The following is a 15889-nucleotide window of genomic DNA, read 5'->3' as shown; positions in this document are numbered from 1 at the left end:
AAATTCAAACTAAAAGTCCATGATAGTGAAACTTAACGAACAAAAGACTGAATGTCTCAATTTTTTGCTATGCAACTTCATAATGTTCTCAATATAAACATTTCATTATAGACATGGCGGATAATTTAAGAAGGTCTGGTGGCTTAATTGACAAGTTCCCCTGTAATTGCGGAGACTCCTTGTGACACATTAGCCTAGCACGTTATCCTCTTATCCTTACTTAGCATTCCCCTGCAAATAAATTGAGAAATAATTGTTGACTCATTTGAATAAGTGGTTCTCCAGCATGTATGATAACCATTGTTAAGACACACATAGCTCCAGGAAGATTGTTCTCTCCGTGAGATGGAGCCACGAGTGATGGACATGCTACTCGCAGATGCTCGCATATTCATTCCACGTATGGGGGGTAGAGAGGCACTTTTTAAACATGAGGCGGGAAGCTTGGGCAGGTATTTACTGCTGCCTCCCATCGTGCTCCTATTTGCCTCATCACGGGTGGCGAGGGAAGACGCGGGAGACTGAACGTTTTTTTCTGAGCATCTGCAGATGCTCTAACACGGGTCCCCGGAGGCATATAATAACCTATTACTTCCATCTCTGACTAAAACACACATTTAAACTACAATTACACCCCCTGCTTTCTCTCCCTCTTGCTTTTCATTTCATTCCCCTACAGCGTCTCCTCTGCAATTCAGTGCTGCAGCTTCGGCAGCTGTGTTCCCTGTACACCTCTCTCTCTTTTCTCTTTCTCTCTGTTGCTTTTCCTCTCTGTCTTTCATCAGCCAGTGAAAGAAGTGAGATCGTCTCACAGCCTGAGAGGTGTTTGGTGGGCCAATTTATTATCTAGTGCAATTGCTCTCAGCACACATTTCCTCCAGCTCGCATGCACACATATGAAGAGGTTTAGTCAAACAAAAAAGGAAGTTTTTTACTTCACATTGATTTTTGCACATTTCTATCCGTTAATCTATCTGTGAATCAGTTTTTCATAATGTACATCATTATATTACATGGTTCTCTTAAACTGGGGATTCAATTTTTAGATGCAAAGGACCCCCAAATATGATCAACTTCATCCAAAAAATTAAATCATCCCCCATCCTAAAATTTAAGTCATCTAAATTACATTTTTGTCTTGTACCGCCGACAATATTTAGTTTCTATTAAGTTACATTATTATGTTTCTTTGTATTACTAAATATTACTGTACTGTTAGATGTATTATTTATTTACTTAATTGTTTGATTGTTTTAAACTAATTTATACTTGTTTTAATCTTATTTTTTTATTATTTATTACCTTTTACATTTTTTACACCTGTAACGGGTGCGAAGAGATGAAGCGGAGAGAGAATCCACATGCATGCACGGAGCCAAAACCATGAAAATAGTCCACACGAGTAGACAGGAACATCCAGGAACTCCCGACCCAAAACACAAACACGATCCAACAACGACTAGCAAAACCTGAAAAGCAACTGAAAAGTACAAGCTTCAGTACACAGAGAAATCAGTGATAATTAAAGACAGTTGTAACTAATGACAGTAAGTATAGAAACTAACACAAAAACAAGGAGAAACAGAAACCAAACACAACACATTCAACATAAAAATCCATACAAAACAAAAGGCACAACACCGGGATCACCCCTCAAAAAAGGAGTGCCTTCCATTCTCTCCAAAAAAACAATCACTTGTCCAGGAGGGTGGTGGAGAGGAGAAGGAATGGGGAGGGATGGAGGGCCAGGTCCCTGAAGTAGAAAGCGTCTCAGGAACTGAGGTAGAGCAGGTAGCCATGGCAGAGCCGGCAAAGCAGTGGCAGAGCAAGTGACCACCATGGCAGATCAGATGGAGCCAAAGACCACCAAAACAGAGCAGATGGAGCTGAAAACCATTTCAGTGCAGCTGGCGGAACTAGACATCCCCACAGTGGAGCAGACGGAGCTGAAGACCACCACAGCAGACCAGGCTGGACCAGAGGCCACCACAGCAGATCAGGTGGAACTGGCGACCACCATGGCAGAACAGGCAGAATTGTAACAAAGTGCACAGAGAGGTTAGGGTTGGCATCTGTGGCCGTGTTGAGACAGGCCCAGAGTTCAGTAATGGCCTCCATGTCCATAACACGGCAGACAGGAAGTTGTAGGACAAGCAGTGAGCTCTTGAGCGACCTCCGTGGTCGTAACGGGACAGGCGGGGAATTCAAAGGCAGACAGTGAAGCAGAAAGTACATCAAAGGCCTCCTTGACCACAGCAGAACATACAGAGAATTCAGGAATGGGAGCTGCCGCCTCAGTCAAAACTGAAACGGGTGCCGCTGCCTCGGAAGAAACAGGAGAAGTGTGCATGGCTCAAACACACAAAATAGCCACTGGAAGTACAGGAAGTGCACTCAATGGAAGAAGGGTCTCAGAGGCGACCGGACTTGGGACTATCTGGGTGGGGATGCTCACCACTCGTAGTGTCGGTTTGACTGCCACACTGGAAATCAGCCCCAAAAGCCTATGGATTGTCTTCCTTGGGTTTGGAGTGTCAACCATAATGGTTACAGGTTTTTGCGTGGCGTGACGACTGGAGACTCTAACATGGTAGCCACGATGACTGGTTTGGCGACTATGATGGCTGAGGACTCTGTTGTGGCGGTCGTGATGGCTGAGGACTCTAGCATGGCAGAAACAGTGAAAATGTTGTGTTTCTCCTCCACGACACCCACTGAAAAAGCAGAGCCACCCAGTTGTAATGCAAGGTCAGTGTAATATTCTAATATCCAGCCTGGATGCCACAGTGGCATACATGAACTGAGTGGCTCGGATAACCAAGCACAGGAAGAGAGTACAGAAAAAATAATACTCCTTTTTCAACATAAAAGTCCATACAAAACAAAAGGCACAACACCGGGATTGTGACAACTGTTTTTCTCTAAAGTTTTCTATGGACCCCCCTTGTGGCCCAGGACCCTAGCTTGAAATGGAAACTCAAATGTTCTTGTTTGACATGCTAGAACGGGGATGGGCAACTTCGGTCCTGGAGGGCTACTCTACTGCTGCGTTCCAGGCAGGTTTTTGAGCCCGTAAGTGACGATTTCAAATCACGACTTTGTAGCGTTCCAGAAAAAACACGCCAAACTGTGTAAAAGTGTAAACAAACCAACATGGCGGACTGTGTGGGGCTTATGCTCATTAACAATTATTTCTATCGCCAAAGGTGCTTACTCCTTGCTTATTTGAGGAAAACGGCACATAAGGCAAGAGAAGCTGTTATACCTTTTGTTTTACCGTGCACTTGCATAAACACTGCATCCGTAGGGGTTGCCATTGTTGTTTCGCGGGCTATGTGACGTCAGAACCCGTAACTGGGAGTACATCGATCTAGTACGAGTTCACGGGTAGGAAGTCACGGCTTTGACTGCTGTTCCAGTGCACTTTCACAGGTAGAAGGTTGGAAAAACACGGGTTATGGGTTGCCTGGAACGCGGCATACTGCAGAGTTTAGCTCCAACCCTAATCAAACACTCCTGAACAAGCTAATCAAGGCCAAGAAAGCTACAGGTAGATGAGTTCTTTCAGGGTTGGAGCTAAACTCTACAAGACAGTGACCCTCCAGGACCAAAGTTGCCCATCCCTGTGCTAGAACAAGCCTCATTGGTTCTTACGTGTCAAGAAAGTCTGGTTGGGCTTCTGTTTACCATGTTTAATGTGCTCTATGTTTTGATGTATGTGTATGTATGTTCATCAATGTTTATATGTGAATAAAGGCTTAAATTATGGGTGCTTTCACATTTGGTTCGATTGCCTAGAACGAACCCGAGTTTCATTGCTTCCCACTCCCCCTGCCCCCACTGGACTGTATTCATATTAGCCTATATTATTTGGGTCTGACCTGCGATTCGTTTGCATCATCAAACCAGCAGCTGTTTACTCCATTGCTTAGTAACGACGGGCGGCGCAGGAGAAGGCGGAAAAAAGTATAACATTGCTCTTCTCACTATATTTTTGTTTTTGAACCGTTGGTTTTGTTCATAATGGCACTTGCGTCTATCTGCCGCGAATGTACATCAGTCATGCTCGTCGGGACAATGAGTGAACACACACATTTATAAAATATCTTTATTTGTGTTTCGAAGATGAACGAAAGTCTTAAAGATCCATTGTGTATTGTCAATTGTGTCGCATGAACCATGAATATTTTCAAAGTAAGCAGCTTTCTGTTGGTCAGCGTGGCAAATCCATGTGACAAACTTGAACCCATTGCGGAATCTGCATAATAAAATGACTGCATTTCTCCAGAGAAAATTTGCCAAACAATGGTCAATGTGACAAAAGTAAATGATGGGTGAACAAACTCTTTAAGATAATATGTAGGTAAAGTCCCATAAAAACTCAAATCAATATTTTATGTCCATGTTTATTTATTGAGCATCCATTAATGTGAGAAGCAGGATAAAGTACATTCAGCCATCAATATTGCAAAATAAACCCCTTCAGGGTGATACAAGACATCTGTGCTCCACGTCAGGGTCCTGATTTTATCAGGATCCTAACCCTAATTATGCCATAAATTGCTTTACAATGAAATGCAAAGCAATCATGTCTAGTTACCATATTTGTTGTCACTGGTGTTGTCTGTCCCTGACATGTGTGAATGCATGTCTTAAAAAAATCTGAATGGCTAACAAAGCAAATGTCTTTACTGTCAACAGATTAAATGGAAATGCCATAAATGTCTGAGGCAATTCCAGATAAAAAGTACAGCAGCTTATCAAGTAGCATTGCCATATTGGGCAGGAGAGACTTTCCTGAGGGAATGCTATAAGGTTAAAACCTTAAAGTGTGACTTGCTTTCCACAGTTCTGGGCATATTCTGATTTTGCAAGTAATACAGCTTTTCAAGTTTGACCTGTTCGCATTTTGAATTAGTAAATCCGCTTTGCTCTGATGTTAGTACAAAGTGTGCGGGCCCAGGGATATATGATGATATGGTGCGCTGATATCAGGAAATCCAGCACTATATATAAAAATAGCAGGCTATAGGAATGTAAACATAAGCAAAAAGATATAATACAGCCAAGGCAACAGAAAGCCTTTCATTTCAGATTGGCTGGATGCAATTTCATGGCCTGTTCTAGCTGCTGTGGAGGAAAGGAATTGGGGGGTGGGAAGTGAAATCGATTGCCTGGATTGCATTTATACCATTTTGGATCATCTTTTTGTGCCATGTTAGACAGTGTCAAAATGGATCTCTAGTCTCTGCTAGACTGACAGGAAGAAAAGAAAATGGTTCGAGCTGTGCCAAAACATGTGCTTTTATCTTCTGGCCTGAGATAAGGGCACACAGAGCCAATGATCTGAAAGTGTGGTAATGGAGGACTTAAACTGAAACAGCACATATAATATATTCCAACTCCATTGTTTTATATCAGTATGTGAAACAAACATGAACAATGTGTATTATTTTGAATAAATTATTCATTTGCAAGCAGGAACCACAAGTGAATTTAGGAAATAATTTTTTTGGAAGAATTGCAATGTGTGAGACAGCGTCCCTATAAACTAGCTCTGTATAACTGAAAATGAACCTTGAAACGATCCTATGTTTCCTTCTACTGATTGACAACAGCATGGCAATTTACAGAGGGAGGGAGAGATACAGTTAGAAATGTATGGATGTTAGGATTCAAGTAGGCATGAAATGAAAATCCTCCTATCTAAAATCTATTTTCTAAATGCATGTTATTGATCTTATTGTGAATTCATTCATACATATGTTTTATTTTGTAATTAAATTATTTTTTTTGACCTCGATATTCTGGTAAAAGACAGACTTCTATCATTTAATCCTTTGAGTAAATCTCACTCACATTTCACTGCAAAATAAGATATTTATTTTTTGCTATGTGATATCATAATTATAATAATTATTCATGATTATTCAAATAAATAAATAGTTTTTATATATTTTGATTTGTTGTATTAATTTAAGCTGATTTTAAAATATATAATACAGTATTCATTGATGATAATAGGAAATATAAAAATAATATTGGATGCTTTATGGTGTAAAATAAGAATGTAGCTGTAAATAATAGCTTAATTACTATAAAAAATGATGACATAAAATCGTATGAGTGCTAAAATCAGGCTGCAACTTTTAAAAAATAGAAAATTCTACATTTTTCTATTGATTTTAGAATGACTTTTTAAATCACCAATATTTTGTTAGATTCGTCTTAATCGGAAAGTCTAAAACCTATAAAAATTCCTGAATAAATGAGGGATGAATAGGTAAATAAAATAAGGCATTGTGTTACAGGGTTTCCCAAATTGGGTTTTGTGAGGGAACCACAAGGGGGTTTATGAGTTATTTTTAAAAGCTAATAAATAATTAAATCATTAAAAAACTAAATTAAAATAAATAAATAAATAACCTGCATTGTTCACCTGCATGTGACCATTAACCGTGAAACGTGTTATTAAATTATTTAAATATTCACTTGAAAACTCAGGGGGTAGTAAATATTTTAGGCCAAAGGGGTTCAGATGACAAAGAAGGGTGGGAACCCATAGATTACACTAAAAATAAATAAATTAGTAGTAGCATTATCCACACTTGTCCCGGTCTAAAGCTAAATTGTGGCTCTGGCATGACAGCTACATAAATCAATGTAAGAAGAAAATATTACGGTTTCTGTTACTCCTGCTTAATTCTTTCAGGCTTGGATCTGGAAGTTTCCCCCAGTACCACTGATTAGTCCCAATTTTACTCTCATGGAGTTTTCTTGGGGACTGTGGCATTGTGTTTGCTCACTGGGGGTCTGGGCTTGAAATTATGTAAAGCTGCTTTGCAACAGTTACTATTGTTAAAAGTACTATACAAATAAATCCTAAGTGAAATGAAAAGAAAAGAAAGGGGGCTGCCGTGTTGTTTCTGTTTACCAGGCTAGCTTCAGGCATTAAGTTTTGGAAGCAGTACTTGTAATGGCATAAATGTCAATAGAATTTCAATGGGAGCAGAAGACAAATAGACAAGTGAGGAAGATAAGATAAAATAAATGTGTCAACCAGTTATTATTCACGAGGAGAACACGAAGGTTTATCTTCATATAAATATAAGTTACCCATAATACAAAAACAAGCACAGGCGTTCCTAATGGAATAAACTCCCTTGATATTGCTTTGAACTATTTTACGAAAACAGACGGCCTCGAAAGCCCATTGGCTGTCACAGACGCTCAGGCGACGCTGATTGGCTGCTGCCTGTTTCCGGGGCCCCATTCCATTAGTGACGTTTTCCCAGTCGCTGTGAGACAGATTGGGGAGAATGGCTGCCAGTGGAGGTTAGATCTTCTCTTCAAAATCCAAACTTATTTCCACAAGTTTTCCAGCGTGTATACACGCTATTTATCTGTGATATTATTTTATTTTGATGGAATGCGATAGAGTTTGACGGTTTGACCAAATTTGCGGCGAACTCCGGTGGTTGTTTGGATATAGGCAGAAAAGTACGGATAGGTAGCAGCTAGCGAGAATAGCTCAGCGAGAGACTGTGTAAACACTCGCTTATTGCTCGCTGGTTTACGATACAAGTCATTCAACGTTAGCCTTCGTTTAACTGTGTACTTTCATGATAGTTAATGCGTTGTCATGGTTTATTTCGTGTTATGAAATGGCTCTAGTCTGGACTTGAATGGCTCGAGACCGGACTAGCCTGATGTTATGCTAACCGGTAAAACAGCACCTGGATTAGCACAGCTAATAAGTTAAGCATCGAAACTCGCTTACTCGTAGTAACTAAACATTTCTTTGATCAGATTAACAGGAGATTAATAAATGTCTGAGCATGTCAAAAGCAATACTAATTCTTTAGACCATATGGTTTATTTTTAGGCTCTTACACTGATGCCATGTGGGGGCTGTGGTTAGTTGGTTAATGGAAAACCTGTTTTGTCTGTTATTTTTGTCACTCTGAATGGCTCTGAAACAACATTAGTAAATAAACCTAAATGTCATTGACTTTTTGCACAGAGGCTGTGGGTTGAAAGCATCTGTTGATGAGCTCTTAACTGAAGTCTTTGTTTTGTCAAGTCTTTTTTTGTTTTGTTCTGACAAAAAATCAAGGGGTAAATAAGTGTAAATGCCACTTTCCCATGTTACATGTCAGTTTAAAGGTTAGAATGTAAAACTGTCATCACTCTTAAAGAGCCATATTTGTAATTCATAATCTTTATTGTTACTATGACATATAATGTCAACTGTCTAATGCTTTTGTCTTGTAGACGTAGGAAAGCTGTTACAAGTACAGAATGGGACTCCAGCAAGCACAAGTTACAACGGGGTAGATGCCCTACATGCCTGTAACATCCTCCAGCAGCTTAAAGCCTTGTACGACGAAGCTCAGTTGACTGACATTGTCGTGGAAGTGGACCATGGGAAGACATTCTCTTGTCACAGAAATGTCCTTGCTGCCATCAGCCCTTACTTCAGGTAGCACCTGCACAGATCACACCTCTAAACTTTTAAGTGTCATCTGTTTTTGTAACATTTGCTGAGAAATTGCAAACTATAGCCTAGATTTAAACACAGACTCTTCATTCATTGCAGATATGATGTGTAAAGATTTAGTCATTAAATTATTTATTATAAACAGATGTGGAAGTTTTACACTGATTGATTAGACAGTCAGTGTTTTCCTATTCATTTTGGCTGATAGCAGTACTTGTCAGCATTAAAGTCGGCATGAAATGGAAATTGCAATTGTCTTTTCTACCCTAATGTGACGTATATCCAAGTAAAACAGCAAAAATGAACATGCAGTGCACAAGCAAAAGTTCACCAACAGCACCAAACAAACAATGACACTCAAAACTGTCCTGTTACTGTAGTTAACATTACAACAAGAGCATATCTTAGTTCTTTGAAACATAGCAAAATCAGTGTTACTCACATATGGAACAGAAACAACACAACCTTGGCGTCCATTTTCAGGCCTTCTTGTTTAGGTCTCTCCAGTGCTGGAAAGCTTTTCTAATATTAATCTGTGTCCTTAAACTCTTGCCTTATCATATTCCTTCTTTTTTCAGTGATTTTCCTCTGACCTTTTTTCTTTTTTAAAATGTTTCTCTGTAGTATGGTTGGGTATCGTTTGAATTCTGATTCATTTCGATTCATAATTTTGCTTCAAAGAGGTAAATTAATAAACGTTGATATCATTTACATTTATTTTAAGTATTTTTGCAAAACATTTTGTTGCTGCTGAATCAACAGGCTAAAGAAAACTTACACAAGGTTTGCCTATGGTTTTAACAAAAACAACTAGCCTAAATAATATAAATCTCAAGCATTATTAAAGTCAAGTAAACACTCAGTAATTAAATAAGAACAAATTAGCAGTAGCACAAATAAATACAACTGAACAAAGATACAAATTAAATAAACAGTGTTTTAAGATTTTCAGGTAGTTGTAGTGTTCAGGTACAGAAACTGTAATCAAATGTAAAATAGCACTGCACTTTATAAACACAATATACATTACAAATATAGTTTAATTAATTCAGTCAAGATCAGCAAGTGAATTTTCTTTTTTGTTGTTTGATTAATATCACTTACACAGACGGCAGCGGGATTATTAATAGGGCTGGGCGATATATCGAATGCTTTTGTCACACGCATTTCGTCAGTAAAGCCGGTTCCCTGATTACCGCTAAATCGCCATCACCTGCTTTCAAATGAAACGGCATTTAATAGACAGAACCGAAGTTCACTGATAAGCCACGCAATATCGCGTTCAATATCGATATGAATCGCCGTCGATATTGAACGCGATATTGCGTAGCTTATCAATGATCTACGGCTCTGTCTATTAAATGCCGCTTCATTTGAAAGCAGGTGATGGCGATTTAGCGGTAATCAGGGAACCGGCTTTACTGACGAAATGCGCGTGACAAAAGCATTCGATGTATCGCCCAGCCCTAATTATTAAGCTGCTGTCACTTTAAGACCAAATGCACGAATTCAATATTCTGTTACGTCTGCGTTTTATTTCTCAACTGTTTATGGTCACTTAAGGCAAAACCGACTGTGTTTACTTGGATATGTCGACATAATTTTTTGTGTATTTGTCAGTTAAAGTGCAAGACGTGGAAGAGAACTCGGTTCACTATTTGCGCACTTTATGAGAGCCGGCTTTCTGTGTGCGTGCATTTTCAATGTGTGCATAGTACAGAAAACAGCATGCAAGTCTTTTTGCACTTTAATGGTTTAAAATCACATAAAAATGCACACAAAGGAATCGACAAGAGGAATCGAAATTTAAATTTTATAACAAGCATCCAGTTGCAGAATTGGAATAAATTTTTCGATTCCCAACCCTACTCAGTAGGGCTGTGTGATTTAACCAAAATAATAATAAAATCACAATGTGAGCATGCATGATTTCTAAACCACAGGAAGCACAATTCTAGAGACACATTTCTTAAATTTCAACTTTTTACCTTGAGCGCCGTGTAGAATGTTGTGTCTTGCGCAAGATGCTCCAAAAGACACGAGTGCATCAGTTAAAGATGTACGTCAAATGTGTTCACATAGAAACAAGGGCACATTCTGAACCAAGTGAACAAAAATCGATAAATGAGACATTTGCAAAATGCTCAATGTATGAAAAGAGTTGAAAAGGCATAAAGAAATAACCGAAGCCTTCACGTATCTTTTATGCAAAGATATGGTGACCGGTGACCGCAAATATCAATAAAGCTGGTTTCCAAAAAATGATACAGACGTGTGTGTGAGAAAACATTGTTTCAAAATCGTGATTACAATTGAAAACTCAATATTGATCAAATTTGTGAAATTGTGATTCGTGAAAATGGTTGCCACTTCAAAAAGAATAAACAATTTCATAGTTCAAATACTAAACAGGTTTTCATTCAGTAATTCTATAAATAATAGAATTTTCTTAACTCTAAATAGAAGTTCTTGAACCAAAATGTAAACTATAAAACCCTTTGGAGCACTGACCTGCTGGTTTGCATCCATAGTAAGCGATAGATTTTTTTTTTTTTTTTATTGGCAATACACAGGATATTCTTCCAATAGAGTTTAACTTGTATTGAATAATAATAATAAAAAAAAAACAACAACTTTGAAGGGCCACTTATTTAGAACTTTGCACATTTCATGCTTGACCTTTTAGTGGTATGGTATTGCACATTGAAATATCATATTTAACTAAATTCATATTGTCATAAAAATGATATATTAATATAAATTTGGCTTAAACATTTAAAGGGATATTTCACCTAGAAATGAAAATTCTGTCGTTACTCACCATCATGTTGTTTCAAATCTGTAAGATTTTCGTTTATCTTTGGAACACAAATGAATGTCTAAAATGAAAAACAAATGAAAGCCTAAATTCAATCTGTTCATCATATAAAGTGATCGAGTCTCTTCAGAAAATCTGGATTAAACCACTCAATTCATATGATAATAAATTAATAATGTTAAAGCCCCATCTATTTGATGACCCATCTAATCACCTTTTTTTCTCTGCTAAAATTCTGCATTCGGCAACTCATAGCTCCTGCTTTGTGTTCACATTGTAATATTGTTTTGTTTTTATCTTTTGTCAGATCCATGTTCACAAGTGGCCTTACAGAGAGCAGTCAGCGGGAGGTGCGGATTGTTGGCGTGGAGTCAGAGTCCATGCATTTGGTTCTGGACTATGCTTACACCTCACGGGTCACTCTCACAGAGTCTAATGTGCAGGCCCTGTTCACCGCCGCCAGCATCTTCCAGATCCCAGCCCTCCAAGACCAATGTGCCCAGTTTATGATCAGCCGTTTAGACCCTCAGAACTGCATTGGGGTCTTCATGTTCGCAGATGCCTATGGCCACCAGGAGTTGCGCGAACGCTCACAGGATTACATCCGCAAGAAGTTCCTGTGTGTGATGGGAGAGCAAGAATTTCTTCATCTGACCAAAGAACAGCTGGTCAGCATTCTCAACAGTGACGATTTGAACGTGGAAAAAGAGGAGCACGTGTACGAAAGCATTGTGCACTGGTTGGAGTACGACGGCCCACGTCGGGAGGCAGATTTACCTGAAGTTTTTGACAAATGCGTCCGCTTGCCCCTTTTGGACGAGGCCTTTCTGAGCCGTATACCCCCAGCCTTTTCCTTGGCCTTGTCTAGGGATTCCTCGGATAAGGGTCGGCTCAACGGCACCAACGGCTGCCCACAGCGGCTGGGTATGACTGCATCCGAGATGGTCATCTGCTTCGATGCGGCTCACAAGCACTCAGGGAAGAAGCAGACTGTGCCTTGCCTGGACATTGTTGCCGGGAAGGTGTACAAGCTGTGCAAGCCACCCAATGACCTCAGAGAGGTCGGCATTTTGGTCTCATCAGAGAACGACATCTTCATCGCTGGAGGCTATCGGCCGAGCAATAGCGAGGTGTGCATCGACCACCGCGCAGAGAGCGACTTCTGGCAGTACGAACATGCTGGCAACAGGTGGCTCCCACGATCGCCCATGCTTCGGGCACGCATCGGCTGCAGGCTAGTGCACTGCTGTGGGAAACTCTACGCTTTGGGTGGTCGAGTGTATGAAGGGGACGGACGAAATGCTTTGAAATCCGTGGAGTGCTATGATGCCAGAGACAACTGCTGGACAGCGGTCAGTCCCATGCCGGTGGCCATGGAGTTCCACAGCACAGTAGAATATAAGGACCGCATCTATGTGCTGCAAGGTGAGTGGAGTTATTGCAGAGTCGCCTGAAATCAGGGTCATCAAAGTGTACAAACACATATATCCTTGTAATTCATTGGCTTGTCGTGTCTTTTAGCTCTGCTTAGATGATAAGGTCAGGTGGGTTAACCTCTCTCAGCAAAATCAGCAATAACTGAGAGCACAAAAGAGCTACAGTAGCTCTTAATCTTAAGGGATGTACTGAAATTTCAGCCCCTGGAAAAAAAAGAAAAGAAAAGGCAAATGGCATAAGAAGGTATTGGTCAAAAGAGTTTATTTAGAAAGAAAAATGTAAAGGGCACTGATAATTTGCTGGTAAATTGGCCTGGGACAATAAATCGATGCATCGCGAATCGAGAAATGATTCTGGATTGATTTCTTGGACCCTTATAGAATAATCATTCATAAAGTTTCGAAAGGTTGAAGTGAATTACAAGGGTGTTTGCATTAATGTTTACATTAATCTCATGTCATAAAAGCATTCTGAGGTGCAAGTACATTCTCAGACTCAGCCAAACCCATGAGTGCTCTTCAGTGCTCTTCTTCGCGAGCATTTGAGTGTGCGTTTAAAAACTAGCCTAGAGCACAATCTGCTGTTAAAAACTAAGCTCAGAATCGGTGGGGGGGGGGGGTGTATTTAATTTTTTCATTATTATATAATTATTATTCATTATTTTACTTTATTACTTTATTTATCCATTTGACGCGTACGATCACACTGGTGTGATTAGAACGTTCATTGCAGTGCATCACGTGATCAATTGCCAAATTCAAATGTGTGCGTCCATCTCTAAACCAGAGATGGATGTGCGCAGCACTTTTCATATATCACAAATATAATATGCAGTGTTTTCAACCACATAATGTTTATTTTAGGTTTCGGATGTTTAAATACATATAAGATGTTGTGAATCCAACAGAACTTGTGGCACAAACTAACATGGCGACGCCCATCAAGTGTATACCTCAACTAACGCAATCATTATAAAGTTGTTTAAACGGCAAAACACATCCACTTTCACATATTTGACGATCGGAATATCAGATATTTCATGTTATAGTTATCAAATTAGTGAATATTTTGAATAAAAAAGGAAAACTGAAATAAAAGCAGATCATCAGTCATACAGCGCTGCAGTATGTGACATGACAAGCAATGACGCGTCACCATGGAAATAAAGTGATACGTTCTAAATAATGGTCGCCTTGAAAAACTCACGCTGGGGGGGGTCAGCCAGAATATTTTAAACTTGCGTGCGAGAGGGGTGGGGGGGTGGGGGGGAGGCATGACGATGGTGTCTCTCCATCGTGATGTCGGTCAGGCATGACGATGATATCGTCCATCGGCACAACACTAATTCATCGATTTATTGTCCCAGCCCTACAGGAAAGAGCACGTGTTTTCAGTTGAAATGTGTCATGTGCAGTTTCAGTAGCAGTCCAGTTTTGATATCTTGACATGAATCATTTGCGGTTGATTATAGTCAATATTACACACTGAAACATGCATGATTACAAATTTGCAATGCTTTCTCTTGTTTTAAAAAATATTGGTATTTTTTTTTTTGGTAACTATTTCAGTGTCCTTGTTACATATGTTACATGTACTTACTGTAATAAGAGTAAATTATACATAATTACATGCAAGTACTTCTAAACCAAACCCTATTCCTAATGTATAATACACTGTAATATCACACTAATTTAATAAAAATAAAACTATAGATAACATTTAATTACTATTTACTCCTATTGCAAAGAACTGATACTTTATATGGTATAAATAGAATTGCTGTTTGCACTTAGTGTAAATAGCATCTATCGCTAAGAGAATACTATTTTCACTTGGTGTAAATAGCATCTATTGCGTTAAAAAGAAGGCAGCAGCTATTTGCACTATGCAATACAAATTACTAATTTGTAATATTTAAATCTTTTAATAATTTTGCTAATAATTTATCATTCTTTTATTATGACTCTTTCTCAGGAGAGTACTTCTTCTGTTTTGACCCACGCAAAGACTACTGGGGGCATTTACCGTCCATGAACGTTCCCCGTACTCAAGGCTTGGCTGCCCTGCATGAAAACTGTATCTACTACATAGCAGGCATCTGCAGGAACCACCAGCGCACATTCACTGTTGAGGTGTACGATATCGAGCAGAACACCTGGTGCCGTAAAAGAGACCTACCCTTCGACCAGGCGACCAGCCCCTACATCAAAGTGCTTCTGCTTCAGGGCCGATTGCATCTGTTCGTTCGAGCCACTCAAGTCATGGTAGAAGAACACGTGTTCCGTACCAGCCGCAAGAACTCTCTCTACCAGTACGATGATGAAGCCGACCATTGGACAAAGGTCTATGAGACGCCGGACCGCCTCTGGGACCTCGGCCGACATTTTGAGTGTGTGGTGGCCAAACTATACCCTCAGTGTCTTCAGAAAGTGCTGTGAATGACGAGAAGGGGGAGATCATGACACAACAGGCTGTTTGAGACAGCTGATCAATACTTTTGGAGGGGGATGGTGGTACTACTCAATACATGGTGCTGTCTGTGTCCCCAACACCAGAACTGCAGGGGAAGTCTTAAAGCGTTAAAGGTTTCAATCAATAAACTTGAGGGTGCTGTTCGAAAAAGTAAAAAAAAAAATAAAAAACACAGTATTTTACGTTCGACTATTGTGCACAAAGCGCCCTCACAATCGCTTGTTTTACAGATAGAAAAGTGAATCATAAGTGCAATTATCATTTTTTTCTTTTGCGGATATTGAGTCATTTCTGCTCCATTGTATGTTGCTGTTTTGGCTTGGGTTGTTGGCATGCATTGTTGGCGAACATGAGCAGTTGATGTCCTTAAGGACAAACAGTATGTCAGCAGCTCAGTAAAATAAAATTAAAAAAAGATTAGGTGAAAAAATAAATATATAAAGCTATTAATATTCATACGGGTATGATGAGCAATTTTGCTCACTGTTAGTGTGAATACTGTTTTTTTTTTTTTTTTTTTTTTTTTGTCTTTGTTTTTCAGATGTATAAGTTGATCCATGCCACCTACAAAGAGACTTTCTGTGGTTTGATTAAGAATTTTGTTAGAGAAATTAATTTGTTTGCCAAGACGTACACGTAGGTGGTCGAATTTTTTTTCTTTT

General features: G+C 39.4%; 1 protein-coding gene across 1 annotated transcript; it reads left to right on the top strand.

Annotated features, from left to right (window-relative positions):
- The first annotated feature begins 7294 nt into the window (after positions 1-7294).
- On the top strand, positions 7295-15637 carry kbtbd8 (kelch repeat and BTB (POZ) domain containing 8). The gene is made up of 4 exons (XM_067387351.1): positions 7295-7335; positions 8275-8482; positions 11626-12743; positions 14730-15637. The coding sequence occupies exons 1-4, from the start codon at positions 7320-7322 to the stop codon at positions 15191-15193; spliced, it is 1806 nt and encodes a 601-aa protein (XP_067243452.1). The 5' UTR covers positions 7295-7319; the 3' UTR covers positions 15194-15637.
- Positions 15638-15889: the final 252 nt, after the last annotated feature.

Source organism: Chanodichthys erythropterus, chromosome 6 (assembly GCF_024489055.1).
Source record: "Chanodichthys erythropterus isolate Z2021 chromosome 6, ASM2448905v1, whole genome shotgun sequence".
Taxonomy (NCBI): domain Eukaryota; kingdom Metazoa; phylum Chordata; class Actinopteri; order Cypriniformes; family Xenocyprididae; genus Chanodichthys; species Chanodichthys erythropterus.
This window is presented reverse-complemented; position numbering and strand designations above follow the sequence as displayed.